This window comes from Podarcis filfolensis (assembly GCF_964270895.1).
Source record: "Podarcis filfolensis genome assembly, chromosome: 7".
In the NCBI taxonomy this organism is placed as follows: Eukaryota; Metazoa; Chordata; class Lepidosauria; order Squamata; family Lacertidae; genus Podarcis; species Podarcis filfolensis.
The window spans coordinates 77214547-77230473 of NC_139603.1; the positions used below are offsets into that span (position 1 = coordinate 77214547).

General features: G+C 46.7%; 2 protein-coding genes across 4 annotated transcripts in view; one reads left to right on the forward strand and one right to left on the reverse strand.

The window, feature by feature from the left end:
* ATAD2 (ATPase family AAA domain containing 2) overlaps positions 1 to 3690 on the reverse strand; it is a 29626-nt gene extending 25936 nt beyond the window's left edge. Inside the window, exon 1 of one of the 2 annotated variants that reach the window (XM_083621841.1) lies at positions 3545 to 3690. Coding sequence is in view for 1 of the 2 variants with exons in the window: in XM_083621840.1 (XP_083477966.1) it covers positions 1832 to 2044 (213 nt within the window). In the remaining variant the exon portion in view is untranslated. Of the gene's footprint in view, positions 1 to 1831 lie in introns of both variants that reach the window. The other variant, XM_083621840.1, reaches the window with a different exon arrangement.
* A 1427-nt stretch (positions 3691 to 5117) lies between these two features.
* Positions 5118 to 15723, forward strand: NTAQ1 (N-terminal glutamine amidase 1). Of its 2 annotated transcripts, XM_083622339.1 has the most exons (6): positions 5122 to 5555; positions 7604 to 7703; positions 9815 to 9865; positions 11243 to 11391; positions 13426 to 13550; positions 15405 to 15685. In XM_083622339.1, exons 1-6 carry the CDS (start codon positions 5449 to 5451, stop codon positions 15509 to 15511), a joined length of 639 nt encoding a protein of 212 aa, XP_083478465.1. In that variant the 5' UTR covers positions 5122 to 5448; the 3' UTR covers positions 15512 to 15685. The 2 variants fall into 2 exon arrangements, with proteins under 2 accessions (XP_083478466.1, XP_083478465.1); XM_083622340.1 differs by lacking the exon at positions 9815 to 9865 and having other exon boundaries at positions 5118 to 5555; positions 15405 to 15723.
* The last annotated feature ends 204 nt before the right edge of the window (positions 15724 to 15927 follow it).

The following is a 15927-nucleotide window of genomic DNA, read 5'->3' on the forward strand; positions in this document are numbered from 1 at the left end:
AAATGTACTGCCTAAATTAAACTAACTAGTTTACGATAGAAAAACTGAATTGGAAGGATACTTTTGGATCACCCATGGTGTATGTAAAATCGGAAGGATTATTAAGGCAACTAACAAGAGCATGAAACATCAACTGAAAATTAAGAGATGAAAGCATTCAACAAATGCTCTTCAACTGTACACAAATAGTAAAAAGCCATATTTACAAGTAGATAGATAGTTAGATACACACATACATCCCGAAGTTCCAATGAAAAATTGGGTCTGTTCTCCACTATAGTCATGGCATGACCCACACAGTTCTATTCTGTCCCTTATGATATCTACATTAAAATACAAGTGTGTGATAGTTTGGAGGTTTAAAGTCAAGAACTATTTCTCCGTTACATCTGAGCCAAGATACCCAGGAAATGCAAAACCACCAGGCAGGATGAAGTCAAATAAACAGATTCAATTCAGACAAGGCAGGTTGTTGGTAGGTAGGTACTCACTGGTACTCAAGACCACTCCTGCCTGAATGCTAGGTCATGGGCTGTATTATGTTCTACTCAGAATAAGGTTACCAATTTTTTTCCCATGAATCTGGGGACACTTTTCAACTTCAGTAGGAATGATAGGATTTTGTCAGGGGACTGATTTGTAAATCTGGGAAACGGGGACATCTGGTAACCTTAACTCACAATAGACCCACTAAAAGTAATAGGCATTACCAACTTACATTCATTGATTTCAGGTAGGTCTGCTCACAGTGGAACTGAATTGGCTACACTCCCAACCAACAGCCACATTAGCATCACCAAGAAAAAAGCTATTGTCATCTACCCCACTCTTAGTTTGATCAATGTGAGCAACCGTGCTGGATGGGGTGTGTGTGTGTGTGTTTGCATGTTTGAAAGACTCTAAAGGAGCAATTGAGTGCCAAGGTGAGTAAAGGCAATGAAAGATAGCTAGAATCAGAGAAGGGGAGGAGGGACAGGGCCACTGCCCAACTTGAAGAGATGTTTAGAAAGGCACTCTGCATGTCAAAGGAAACGAACAGGGCAATGATATACCCTCTGGGCAAGTCAAGCCCACAGCCTGCTGTTAAAAAAACCACTTCCAAGACAAGCTCGAGGGGGCGGATTGCTCAATTTGCTGGAAGGCATTGTCATGCAACGGAGCTGAATCTTAGGGCGAGTTTCGGGACACATAGTTCAAAACTCGTGGCACTCGCTACCATGCAATATGGGCGATTGAGGCGGGCAAAAGGGGAATTATTAAGCTTGCCCCCCCAAACCCCGTTTAACTAATGGCTGTGCGCTTTGGGTTCCCTGTGCTTATCAACATCAGGCTGAGTGGGGACAAGGATGACGAACTAGATGGGCAACTTCGGTTTCTAATCCAGAGCCGTTCTCCCTACGCTTAAGACTTCGTAGCTTCTGGTGTGTGGAAAAAGCAATAAATAGTATTTACAAAACAACGGCTTCCCAGCTTCTAGGTCACCCTACGGGGTCCCACCCCCCCAACACAAAATGGTTGTTTTGTTTTTTGGCCGAAACTTTCAAGATTTCGTTTCGCCGCTTGTTATGAAACTTTTGCTGCCCAGCTGCGTTATTTTAGAGTTGGTTTTATCGCGCGCTCCGGTTTTTCTTGGCAACTGCTTCCAAAGCCTCTAGTGGCAAGGAGCAGCAGCCAACAACTTTAAAAAATAATAATAATGAATTCATTACACATAAAACAGCCTCTGCCGCCTGGGGGTGGTCCCTCCTGAGGGAGTAACCTGAATCTCCATAAGGGAATTAATTAAATTAAAAGGTGCGCCTCCGCCCCCCCCCCCCGGTTTTCTCCTCACCGCGACGGCTCTCCGGGCCTTGTCTCCGCCGGCCGCTGCCGAGGAAGCCGACGGCAGCTCCAATGAGAGAAACTCGGAGCTCGTCTCCATCGCGTCGTAAGGCGACGCTGGCGTTGCGCCCCGTCGGCCGCCGCCTGAGTTGCTGCCGCCGGCGGGAGCGCCGCCCGGGTCTGGACGGCTAGGGCCGCCCGAGCCGCTTCGGAGCATCACCATGGCCCTCCCGTCGCGTCGCCCTGACAGCTGGACGAGGCCTTGGCCGCCACAGACGAGGCTCCTTCGCCGCCGACGAATTCTGGCGCCACAAACCGGGAGGAGCCGCTTCACCCAACCGCCATTCGAACCCCTCCGCACCTCAGCGCCTGCTTCTCAACCTCACGGCGGGAAAGGAAAATACAAGACTCCTGCCAAACGTCATAGGCTCTGAACTACTTCCCTTTTCCTTCCCTATTTCTAGTACAGAACACTTTTTAAAGAAAAATCCTAAAGGCTAGTGAGTTCGCCGCTGGACAAGTAGTCCCAAACCGGCGGAGGGACACGGCGCTCTCTTCGCTGTGTTTCTCCCCCGGAGTTTTGGCGCGCGCGAAGTTGTTTTGAGAGCCCGCTCGTCCTCCTCCTGCTTCTGCGCCGTGATTGGTTGGCGGGGCCCGGCGCGCGCGGCTCTGCCTCGCAGGCTCCTCCCACCCCCACCCCCCGCTTCAAATCCCGCGCTTTCCCGAGGCCAGTTTGCTGCGGGAAACAAAACCGCGCTCAGAGTGTGGGTTTGGAGGGGCCAAACTTAAAAAATACTAACAAAATAAACATTGCGCAATAACTAGGAGCGCGCGCAGCCCTTGTTGCAAATGCCCGATGTTGTTGCCCGATTTTTTAATTTATTTGTTATATTGCATGTTATATCTGTACTCGCCACTAAACAGTTTTTGCTGGAAGGGTATCTATCCTGTAGCAACACAAACACCGGCCCAAAGTATTGCATATCCTAATTAAGTGCATTGCGGCGCAAAGCCTTAAAGCGATCACCACGGTGGGCAGGAACCGCACCTTGGAGAGACGGAGCAGTATTTTTTCCAGCCAACAGGCTACTTTTTAAAAGATCCTGTCCGGGTGGGAGCGATCCGCCGCCAACTACTACGAAGTAAGCTGCTGGCAAACGAGCGAGTGCAGGAATGCAAACGCTTTTCTGTAAATAAGATGCAAGAGGCGGTTGCTTTTCTGCAGAGAAAACCCTGCCTAGCAGCACAACCAGCGCCCTTTTCCCCTATTCCGCTTACCCGCGAGTAAGCTCCTTTGAGCAAAGCGGGACTTGCTTCCAAGCCAACAACATGCACGCACATAGGAAAAAAGCATGTGCAATGCATGCTCGCCTTCATAAAACAAGCAGGCTTATAAGAGGGGCACCAAATTGGGGGGCTTTTAAAAGCTGAGAGAAATTCTTGGAGGACAAGTTGCCCTAACGCTCCTCGTTACCAGTGGCTGAAAACCCCAGGAGGCGCTCATGGGCTCAGGCCTTGTTTCGGGTTTCTCCTGGGCATCGGATTAGCCACTGTGAGATCAGGATGCTGGCCTAGATGATGGGTCACTGGCCTGATCCTGCAGGCTTTTCCAAACGTGGCTCTTCCCAGGAATCTTGCATTTCCTTCATCCCTGTTGCCCTAGACTTTAACACGAAGGACGCCCTGCCCAAAAGCGTATTAAAAGACGGGAAGCTTTTCTCACCGGTAAGATCCCAGGTAACTTTCGGAACAGATCCCAAATGGAGAGGATCGCCTCTCCTGGATGGAAAACCAGCCTCTTCTCTCCAGCCCCGAATCAGGTCTCAGGTCAAGTCCCCAGACAAGACCTGCAAGATTTTCGCTCCCTTAAGGAAGAGGGCGGGGTTTCCCTCATCTCTTCATCGACTAAGAATTTGACCTCTTATCTATTAAAGCACTTAAAGGTGCTCTGCATATTCCTCCCTTCGAGAATGGGCCACATCCACGCTGATTGGATCTTATGCATTTAACTGGATTAATTTGTGCTGTTCATTCCTTCAGTTTTGGCCCTGCTTCCTAAAAATACTAGGACACAACACACACTACCCTTTATTCATGATAAAAAGTTTGCTCTCCATTAATAGTCTTGTGCCGATTTGATAAAGTGGGTCTTTACCTCCCCCCCCCACCCATGAAACCTGGCACCACAATACAAATGTATATGTTATTATTTATTAAAATATTGATATCCTGCCTTGCAGTGCAAGTTTTCTCATAAGGCAGCGTACAAAACAGCAATAGGAAATCACATCCACAGTTGAAGATGTACAACTCCACCCCTCTAAAATTAGCAGTAAAAGCACCAATAAGACTCCGTGATTAATAAAATGAGACGGTGGAAAAGCAAGCATACTGAACGCCCTTTTAGCCAGGCGTACTTAAACGAAGGATCATGCGTTGCGAATAAACATTGGGCACACATCTGAAAATGGCAGAAATGAGAACAGCCCAGCTGAATCTTAAAAGCTGGCAAATTCAGGACGGAATTGGGTTTCCTGGATTGGACCACAGTCCATTTAGAATCACATCATTGTAGAGGGGGAAGAAATCCCTTGGGTCATCTAGTCCAATGCCGTGCAATGTAGAGGGAAGGGCCACATAAGGCTTTTCTGTTGTTTCTGCAGCCGTTGACCCGCACACAGCCTTGAGTTCCCATGGCGCGTCGTTGCGCTTCTCAACAGGTCCGCGGAGGACCTTAAGGTCCACAAATGACAACGTTTTGGAGGTCCCAAGTCCCAGGGTGGTTAGGTTGGTCTCAACTAGGGCCAGGGCCTTTTCAGTACTGGCCCCAACTTGGAGGAATGCTCTGTCACAAAAGACTATAGCTCTGTGGGACATGACATCTTTCCGCAGGGCCTGCAAGACAGAGCTATTCCGCCTGGCCTTTGCTTTGGACTCAGTCTGACCCTTATGCTTCCGTCCCCTTGTGGTTTTGACTTTTAAAATGAGACTGCATTTTAAATTGCATTTTAACCTGTATTTAAAATTGTACCCCCCATTATGTTTTTACAGAAATTTTATTGGTGTTAGCCGCCCTGAGCCCGGCTCTGACCGGGGTATGTATGTATGTATAAATAAATAAATAAATAAATTTTGGGGGAAAAACATTGCATCGGAAGCGAGACTTGCTTTGTGTAATTGTGCAGGATTGAAAACCTGCATCCAGGGCCGTGTTCTCACTAGACTGGCTAGGCAGCAGCCTGGGGCGCAGTGCTGTATCTTTGAGAGACAATTTCATACAGATTACGGTAGTTTTGGTGACGAACTTATTTTGGGGCGTGCCCCCGAGCAACAGCATGCATGCAAAGCAAGGCTCGGGGTTAGCAAGGCCAAGGTGGTTTTGCTGAAACCTCCCACCAGCTTTTGCCGAGGCTTCCCCCTTTCGTGCACAGCTTCTTCGCTTCCCTGGGATTTCCAATCTTTGCAACGCTGCCGCGTTTCCCGGGGAAGGACTTGCTTGCAACACAAGCCGCGCGGTGTTTCCCGGGTCTGTCTAAGCAGCTGCAGCGGCGGCGAAATGCACCAAGCCTTTCTCCGGGAAATGAGCCCCGCACAACCTTCCCCCTTGCTAGCTGAGTGAGGCTCCGAATGGATCAGCCAGAGCCGGGTCTTGCAGATGCGGCAGCTGCAGCGCCGGCTGGCTATGAGCCCGCGGTGCCTGCTCGGCCCGGTTGCGTCTACACCGGCTGCTACTGGTAAGAAAGCATGCAACACGGGGGGAGAGGAGGCGATTGCTGCAATGCTCCTAATAGAATAGGACATAAGGACCACTTTAATTCTAGAGCATCGCAGCTCTGGAGAAGATCGCAGCAGCTGCTGCAACCTTTTCCAGAATATCTGGAGCTCTCCAATATATTAGAAGCTCCTCCGAAGTTGATTTCTGGAGAATTGCTTCCGCAGAAATCTTCCCCTTAACGCCAGTGCAGGAAGTTGAGACAGCTAGTGGCCGGAGGTTGTGGAAATTGTAGTTGATTGATGCTGGCATCTGTCTGTCTTGAGAGACAATGGAGCGGGCCTCGGGGGGGGGGGGTGAAGTGAAACTGCTGCATTAATAGCACCGAAATTACCTCTCCAGATGACAAGACCTGCCTTGCTGACATAGGTTCACTCTCCTTGAGGTTACCTGATCACTGCATGCAAACACCCCACATTTCATTGGGAAGTTATGAACTTCCATCAGCATTGCTGTTGTTTAGTCGTTTAGTCGTGTCCCACTCTTCGTGACCCCATGGACCAGAGCACGCCAGGCACTCCTGTCTTCCACTGCCTCCCGCAGTTTGGTCAAACTCATGCTGGTAGTTTCGAGAACACTGTCCAACCATCTCATCCTCTGTCGTCCCCTTCTCCTTGTGCCCTCCATCTTTCCCAATATCAGGGTCTTTTCCAGGGAGTCTTCTCTTCTCATGAGGTGGCCAAAGTATTGGAGCCTCAGCTTCACGATCTGTCCTTCCAGTGAGCACTCAGGGCTGATTTCCTTCAGAATGGATAGGTTTGATCTTCTTGCAGTCCATGGGACTCTCAAGAGTCTCCTCCAGCACCAGAATTCAAAAGCATCAATTCTTTGGCGATCAGCCTTCTTTATGGTCCAGCTCTCACTTCCATACATCACTACTGGGAAAGCCATAGCTTTTACCATAGGGACCTTTGTTGGCAAGGTGATGTCTCTGCTTTTTAAGATGCTGCCTAGGTTTGTCATTGCTTTTCTCCCAAGAAGCAAGTGTCCATCAGCATACCTGGAATCAAAGGTGTGTGTTTGGAGTGGGCATAGATTCTGGTAGAAATAAGAAGGGCTCCAGAAAAAAATCTGCTGATTACATTAAACATTAAAAGTGATTGGATCAAGCTTTTCAGAGTGGGACATGAAAGTGGAATGAGGAATAAACCCTGTAAAGAATGTGTTGGGGAACCTCAAGAACCCTGGGGCAATTGTGGCTCTCGATTGCCCTGAGGGGACAATTGCTGTCCTCAGTCTGATCCTTGAAACTCTCCCTCACTGCCCATGCTTCTCATCCCAAATGTTTTGGCCTGGTCAGAATGTTTCTTTGAACCCTGATAGTGCATCCTGCTTGCCTGAATGGAGGATAGAGGTGGGGGTTTGTATGTGGACACTAGGGAAAGGTAAAGGTACGCCTGGCCATTTGGTCCAGTCATGACCGACTCTGGGGTTGCGGCGCTCATCTCGCTTTATTGGCCGAGGGAGCCGGCGTACAGCTTCCGGGTCATGTGGCCAGCATGACTAAGCCGCTTCTGGCAAACCAGAGCAGCACACGGAAATGCCGTTTACCTTCCCGCCGGAGTGGTACCTATTTATCTACTTGCACTTTGACGTGCTTTCAAACTGCTAGGTTGGCAGGAGCAGGGACCGAGCAACAGGAGCTCACCCCATCGCGGGGATTCGAACCGCCGACCTTCTGATCGGCAAGTCCTAGGCTCTGTGGTTTAACCCACAGCGCTGCCCGCTTCCCTATGTGGAAACTAACCTACTGTATAAAATAAAATCTTCTATTCATTGCTTAGACCACTTTTGTCTCTGAACCCTAACACCCCACTAGCAAGTGGACCTCAGAATCTTGTCCGGAAGCGAGTGTGGGTCTCTCAGGCCGGGAAGATTCCCTATTTAAAAAACAACACAAAGTCCTAATAATCAATATCACTGAATGCATGCAATGTTGAAATTTTATTACTGGGGAGAATGTGGAATGGAAATGTAGTAGGTTGTGCTTATCTGTTTTCTCTGTTACAGTGAAGAAAATGTGTGGAAGCTTTGTGAATACATCCAAAACCAGAATCTATACCCTTTAGAAGAATTTTATGCAGTTTTCATTTCCAATGACAGGAGGATGGTGAGTTGCGGCATTTTGAACCGATTCTGAAATGCGAAATTACATTTGCCACGGCAGCATCAGAAGCTGGGTTCTATGGAATATATGTGATAGCTTAAGTGGCTTATTTGCTATTGCATGCAGAATAGGATCCTGATGGTTTTTTTAGGCTGCAATCCTATACCCACTTCTCTTGGGGGTAAGCTTACCTGAAATCAAGGGGAATTTCTTCTGAGTAGACAGGCCAATTGGAAATAGGGTTTGAAAGACAATGAAGATCAGCCCCATGACCATTACTCCTGCCTCCTATTTTCTTAGTGGCCAACCAGATAGAATCATAGAATTGTAGACTTGGATGGGACCCCAAGCTCTATGCGGCCTAGGACCCACGTACCTACGGGACCGCCTCTCCTGGTATGCCCCGCAGAGGACCTTAAGGTCCACAAATGACAACATTTTGGAGGTCCCAAGTCACAAGGTGGTTAGGTTGGTCTCAACTAGGGCCAGGGCCTTTTCAGTACTGGCCCTGACTTGATGGAATGCTCTGTCACAAGAGACTAGGGCCCTGCGGGACTTGACATCTTTCCGCAGGGCCTGCAAAACAGAGCTGTTCTGCCTGGCCTTTGGTTTGGACTTAGTCTGACCCTTATGTTTTCCTCCCCTTATACTGCATTTTAAATTGCATTTTAACCTGTGTTTTAAATTGTTTTTTTTCTTTTTCTCCCCCCCCCCCTTATTATGTTTTTACTGAAATTTTATTGGTGTTAGCCGCCCTGAGTCCAGCTCTGGCTGGGGAGGGCGGGGTATAAATACAATTATTATTATTATTATTATTATTATTATTATTATTATTATTATGTCCAACCCTTCAATGCACATATCTCAGCTAAAGCACCTATGACAGATGCAAACAGGATCTGAGCGCAGTCTCATTCTCCAGACCTGTGGGTTTCCCAGCAACTGGTATTCCAGCCATGGAAACAGAATATATCCATCAGGATTAGTAGTCATGGATAGCCTTATCCTTCCTGAATTTGTCCAGTCCTCTTTTTAAAGCCACCCAAGTTGGTGTCAATCGCTCCCATCTTATGGGAGCAATATTTCATCTATGCTCCCTGTGTGTGTTCTGTTCAAACCAAGTCAGTGTTTAGTTGATATTGACTATGGTTTGTTCAGGTCAGCCAGTTTCAGAGCACGGATGATGAAACCAGCTTGCTTGAACGTACGAACCGCAGTTTAGGGTTTGGACAACATGCTAAGATGAGGTCAATCTAAGTGGGAGCAGAAACTTTTAGAAGACATCTGAAGGCAGCACTGTTTAAAGGTAAAGGGACCCCTGACCATTAGGTCCAGTCATGACCGACTCTGGGGTTGCGGCGCTCATCTCGCTTTATTGGCCAAGGGAGCCGGCGTACAGCTTCCGGGTCATGTGGCCAGCATGACTAAGCCGCTTCTGGCGAACCAGAGCAGCGCACGGAAACGCCGTTTACCTTCCCGCCAGAGCGGTACCTATTTATCTACTTGCACTTTGACATGCTTTCGAACTGCTAGGTTGGCAGGAGCAGGGACCAAGCAATGGGAGCTCACCCCGTCACGGGGATTCGAACTGCCGACCTTCTGATCGGCAAGTCCTAGGCTCTGTGGTTTAACCCACAGCGCCACCCGCGTCCCTGTTTAGGGAAGCTTTTAATGTTTAATAGGTTATTGTATTTTAGTGTTCTGTTGGAAGCTGCCCAGAGTCGCTGGGGAAACCCAGCCAGATGGGCGGGGTATAAATAAATAAATAAATAATAATAATTATTATTATTATTACTATTATTATTAGCTTTCAATCGGCTCATCACAGCCACCCTGGAAGGTGGAGAGGGGAGGGCGTGAGTCAGGTTCGCTGCGAAATGCTAAACTTGAAATGGCTAAACTACGTTCATGTTAGGAGCAAATCTTCCATGGGTCTTCAAGAGCTTTTCAGGCACTCGGCATGGGGATATTTGGGTCTCATCCTGTATTCTGATGAAAAAAATCTTAGCTGCATCAGATAATATTTTTTTAAAGGCTAACTCAATGGCAATCAGAACTCTTTTATGTTGGTTTACCGTACTGAAATGCAGTCACCTGTTCTCTGTAATCCACAGGTGCCCCTTTGGGAGCAGCAAGCAGGCATGGTTGGTCAACCTGTGATTTGGGTGAGGAAATTCAGAGCTTCTATGTTTAATATTACAATTGCCCCTTCCACTGTTGCTGGAAATGGAGTTTTGAAGGAGTTTCCCCCCTGTGTAGGCCTGACCTAAGAAGGACAAATGTCCCTTTCTTCTCATATGCTGTTTTTGTACCGTTTACCTCAGTAAAGTATTACCTGTTTCTTCTCTCTCTCTGGACTCTGTCTGCTTTATCCTAGTCGCTCTGCTAACAACTGTTACTTCTACTTTTGTTTTCTTTTTAAATGCACCTATTACGTTAAAAAAGGTGTCACTCTAGAGAAAGAGAATTCTGTGACCCCATTTCAACCTCCCTGCATAACCTACAGTTAAAAAGCTGTAGATATGTCTAGATTTTACCCAGTATTAGGCTAGAGGCCTGTTTTAAAGCACTTAATTCTAATGCAATTCGCCCAGTCTAAAGATGGCTGCTCCTCATTCAAATATGTGACATGCTTTAGGCCAGTCAATGAAATATGGCCTTGCCAGGAATTTAAATATATGTATTGTGTGTCCATGTCCAACACACTAGCCAATGCAGTATGATATGAATCCTAATTTATGCTCCTTGAGCCAGAGGTGGGAAACTTGTGGACCTTCAGATGTTGCTAAGACTACAACTCCCATCATGCCTGGCCATAGCTGGGACTGATGGGAGTTGGAGTTCAACTGCGTCCGGTGATATTTCCAGGTAAATGTATATTCTGACACCACTGGGTGGTATTCAGTAGCTGAGATTCCTGCATTGCAGGGGGTTGGAATGGATGACCCTTGGAGACCCTTCTGACTACTGCCTTTCATCCTAACCTACCTGTCAGGGTTGTTGTGAGGATAAAATGAAGAGAGGGAGAAGGTAAAGGACTCTTGGACGGTTAAGTCCAGTCAAAGGTGACTATGGGGTTGCGGCGCTCATCTCGCTTTTCAGGCCGAGGGAGCCGGCGTTTGTCCACAGCCAGCTTTCTGGGTCATGTGGCCAGCATGACTAAAAACTGCTGACCATTTCGAGGGCCAGAGCGCACGGAAACGCCGTTTACCTTCCTGCCGCAGTACCTATTTATCTACTTGTGCTGGTATGCTTTCGAACTGCTAGGTTGGCAGAAGCTCACCCCGTCATGCGGATTCAAACCGCTGACCTTCCAGTCGGCAAGCCCAAGAGGCTCAGTGGTTTAGACCACAGGGCTCAAAGTGTGTACTACGCCAACTCGATTTCTTGGAGGGGAAAAAATGCAATGTTTTTTTTAAAAAATATTTTTAAAAATTTGATTGTATATGTTTTTGAATTGTTTTATTCCTAGATGGAGACTTCTCTCAGCCATTTGTCACAGATTCTTACAGTTAAGAAGTTGTAATACTGTCTACTTACAGGACTACCATGTTGTTTTGCTTCATGTGGCCAGCGGAGACCAGAATTTCATTTACGACCTCGATACTTTGCTGCCTTTCCCTTGCCCCATCGACACCTATATTGAAAAGGCTTTTAAATCAGACAGCATTATTCATCCAGAATTTCAAAGGTGAGGGCAGACATTGCCTATGCAACTATAAAGTCATACCTCGGGTTAAATGTGCTTCAGGTTGAGTGCTTTTGGGTTGCGCTCTGTGCACATGTGCGGAAGCGGCAAATCGCCAGACGTGGGTTGCATTCACTTCTGGATGCAAACGGGGCTCCGAAATGGATCCTGTTCGTATCCAGAGGTACCACTATGGTAACAACCAAGATTTGGGCCTACCCAAAACTGGCATGGCGCATTACGGGTTTAGTTGACTTCTGCCGAACTGCATTTCAGGCAGTATCATACCACTCTAAATCATCATGGTTCCCCCCCCAAAGAACTCTGGGAACTAGTCTGTTAAGGGTGCCCATTGTTGTTTAAAAAGGTAGTAAAGGGACCCCTGACCATTAGGTCCAGTCGTGACCAACTCTGGGGTTGCGGCGCTCATCTTGCTTTATTGGCTGAGGGAGCCGGCATACAGCTTCCGGGTCATGTGGCCAGCATGACTAAGCTGCTTCTGGCGAACCAGAGCAGCGCATGGAAACGCCGTTTACCTTCCCGCCAGAGCGGTACCTATTTATCTACTTGCACTTTGAGGTGCTTTTGAACTGCTAGGTTGGCAGGGGTAGGGACCGAGCAACGGGAGCTCACCCCATCGAGGGGATTCGAACCTCCGACCTTCTGATCGGCAAGTCCTAGGCTCTGTGGTTTAACCAACAGCGCCACCCGCGTCCCTTCCCATGGTTCTTAGACACCCCCTATTCTCCTCCCGATCCTACAGTTCCCAGGTTTTTACAGCCAGTCCTTCTTCTCAGGGAACCCTGGGAATTATAGCTCTGTGAAGAGAACAGGGGGTCTCCTAACAGCTCTCAGCACCCTTAGCAAACTACAGTTTGCATAAATGCTATACAGGTAAGTGGAATTGTCATAAAATGTTTTTGTTTTTCCTCTTTTTATATTTCAATTCTGCTCATCATCATTTTTGTAGATCGTGGATGTAAACGATTTGGGGGCAGTGGGAGGATGGGATACCTTCCATAATCATAAAGCAGGCATAGGCAAACTCTGACCCTCCAGATGTTTGGGACTACAATTCCCATCATCCCTGACCACTGGTCCTGTTAGCTAGGGATGATGGGAATTGTAGTCCCAAACATCTGGAGAGCCGGAGTTTGCCTATGCCTGCCATAAAGCATTCTATGGCACCAACAGATTTAGATGCTCCTGTTTTGTCAATAATAATAATAATAATAATAATAATAATAATAATAATAATATATTATTTATAACCCACCCATCTGGCAGGGTTTCCCCAGCCACTGTGGGCAGCTTCGAACAGGATATTAAAAGCACAATAAAACATCAAATATTAAAAGCTTCCCTAAACAAGGCTGCCTTCAGATGTCTTCTAAAAGTCAGATACCGATAGTTACTTATCTCCTTGGCATCTGATGGGAAGGCATTCCACAGGGTGGGCGCCACTACCGAGAAGGCCCTCTGCCTGGTTCCCTGTAACCTCACTTCTCACAGGGAGGGAACCACCAGAAGACCCTTGGAGCTGGACTTCAGTGTCCGGGCTGAACGTTGTGGGTGGAGATGCTCCTTCAGGAACTACACAATGATAAAGCAGGCTTTTGCCTACAAAAACATTTGCCGCAGTGCACTTGTTAGTCTCTTAAAGTGCCACAGAGAGAGTGTCACGTGGTTTCTTTTGCTTCCAGGTCAATTCTATGATTTCTACTTGGATGTAAGCCCAACTGTGATCAGTGGGGCTTTATTTTCATATAGGGCTCTGCGGCCCTAGGGTGCACTCCCTTAACCTGAAAGTTAAGCCCCATTGCATTGCGATTTAAACCAGACTTCAAAAATGTAATTTGCGTGTTTAAAGTGGATTTCCTTTTAAAACAGTTCACGGTTAACTACATTTGAGGAGCTTGATGCCTAACGATCCATGTTTGGTCCAGCTGTAGCTGAAAATACTAGGAGCAGAGTCAGCCCTGATGTTTCCATTGCGGACTATGCAATCCCCGTCACATAAGTGTTTGGCTTGTTTAGAAAAGTCCGGTTGGTTCGAGCCGACGTGTACCTGAAGACGTTTGCTTCTGACCGATCCCACATGAAAGATGCCAGCGGGAACTGGCAAAAGCCGCCTCCGTTATACCCGTGCATCGAGACCGCAGGTAAGTTGTTTTAGACTCCCGCTACACCTGCAGTCTTAACATTCCCTTCGCAGGCTCAAAGCATTTTATATATTTGACAGCATGGACGCATCTGCATTACACATCCAAAGCAGTATCACACTGGTTTAAACAGTCCTGGCTCCCACCAAAGTATCCTGAGAACCGTAGTCTTAGACACTGTTAGGACACTCTCAGTCCCCTTTGTTGTTGTTGTTTAGTTGTGTCCAGCTCTTCGTGACCCCATGGACCAGAAAACAAACGGACAATACTACTTAAAGCTGCTTTCAGATGGATCCATACTTTGAGGGGGATTTTATATTGAGATAGGGGTGATTATTAAGATGTGCCGTAAAGTTCCACCAAATACCCCTGCAAAATCTTCAAAAGCTCTTTGGTTCCCTGCCGCACGTAGAGATGATTGAGTTTTCCCATGGCTGCAACATGTACAACCTTTTTTGAGTCAGTTATTGCTGAAATTTCCCTCTTAAGTCTTCCCTTCTTTTTAACAGCCCACCCTCTTTGCCTCCAGATTTGCTGGTTTGAGCCTGTCCAGAGCATGGACCCGATGCCTGCCAGCGCACCTGTCCGTGTCTCCCTGTAGAATTAGTCAGACCATTGTTCTTACCTAGCTCAGCATTTTCTGCAATGAAAGGCAGTGTCTCTCCAGGTTAGCAGACAAAGGTCTTGAGCGTGGGACAGATGCTCTTGTCAGATGCCGAAACCGTCCTACCAGCAGCCAAATTGCCTAGAGGTGTTTTAGGGGTCTGTTTAGGAACCTCCGTCATTCAAATATACTTTTTTTAAAAAAACAACAACATTTTTATTGGTTTTACAAATACAAAGTACAAATAAACACAAACTAGTAAAGAGATATCTGTATAAAGAGATTCTCTGAATCTCGGGACTCCCCCCCCCATTCCCCCCATGGGGTCTCATTTTAAGAATCTGCAACTGCATATTCATATATAACTCCAATTTTTATATCAAACCATATTGTCCTTTTTTTTATACTACAAGTGAGTCAAAATCCTGCTCTTGTTTCCATCTGCTTTTCAGATGGTCTCCTAGATAGCTTATAAGTTTTTTCCATTCTTTTATTAAGTTTTTATCCTCTTGGTTCCTGAGTTTTCCTGTCAGGCTTTGCCATCTCGGCATATTCCATCAGCTTAGTTTGCCATTCTTCTCTGGTAGGGACTTTATCTTCTTTCCAACTCCGAGCTAATAACACCCGGGCGGCTGTTGTTCCAGACATTAAAAAGTCTTTTCTGCTTCTTCGGTAGATTGGTACCTGTAATTACTAATAAAAAGGCTTCTGGTTTCTTAACAACAGTTATTTTCAACATTTTTTTCCATTTCATTATGTATCATCTCCCAGACAGCTTTCTGGGACACTCAAATGTACTCTTGACATCATTGGTGCTGACCTTTAATGCCCTAAATGGCCTTGGCCCAGTATACCTGAAGGAGCGTCTCCACCCCCATCATTCTGCCCAGATGCTGAGGTCCAGTGCTGAGGGCCTTCTGGCAGTTCCCTCACTGTGGGAAGCAAAGCTACAGGGAACCAGGCAGAGGGCCTTCTCGGTAGTGGTGCCTGCCCTGTGGAACGCCCTCCCATCAGATGTCAAAGAGATAAACAACTACCTGACATTTAGAAGCCATCTGAAGGCAGGGAAGTTTTTAATGTGTGACATTTTAATGTATTTTTAATCTTTGTTGGAAGCCGCCCAGAGTGGCGGGGGAAACCCAGCCAGATGGGCAGGGCACTAATAAATAATAATAAATAATAATAATAATAATAATAATAATAATAATAATAATAATAATTTATTTCTCTCTCTCTTTTTTGAAAAAAAGACTTCAAGATGAACCTGGATGACTTCATCAGTATGAATCCAGATGTTGGATGGGGATCTGTGCTGTCTCTCCCTGAATTTGTGCAAGGGTTCGGCAGCCAGAACTGATTTTTGACTCGCGGCGAAGAAATCCTTTTGATGAGCACCATTCCTATTTATTGCATTCAGGTGTTTCAAGTTGGACTAATCGTACTGGTTGCATTTGGGCGGGGGGGAAATAAAAGAAAATGTACTGAATGGAATAAAACCTTTTTTAAAAAAAATTAAATTAAATATATTTATATATATTGAGAGGAGCCAAAATAACATAGGAAGACTAGATCGTTGGTCCATTTAGCTCAGTATTGTCAACCCTGACTGGCAACAACTCTCCAGGGTTTCAGACTAGGAGCTCTCAGACATGCCAGTGTTTGACTCTGGGAACCTCTGCATACATTACGCCATTTTTCTTGTGAAATCCTTCATGTTCTAGATTGTTCTATCTTCTATCGGCAGAGGAGCCCCCTGCAGGACACAAGTGAAGC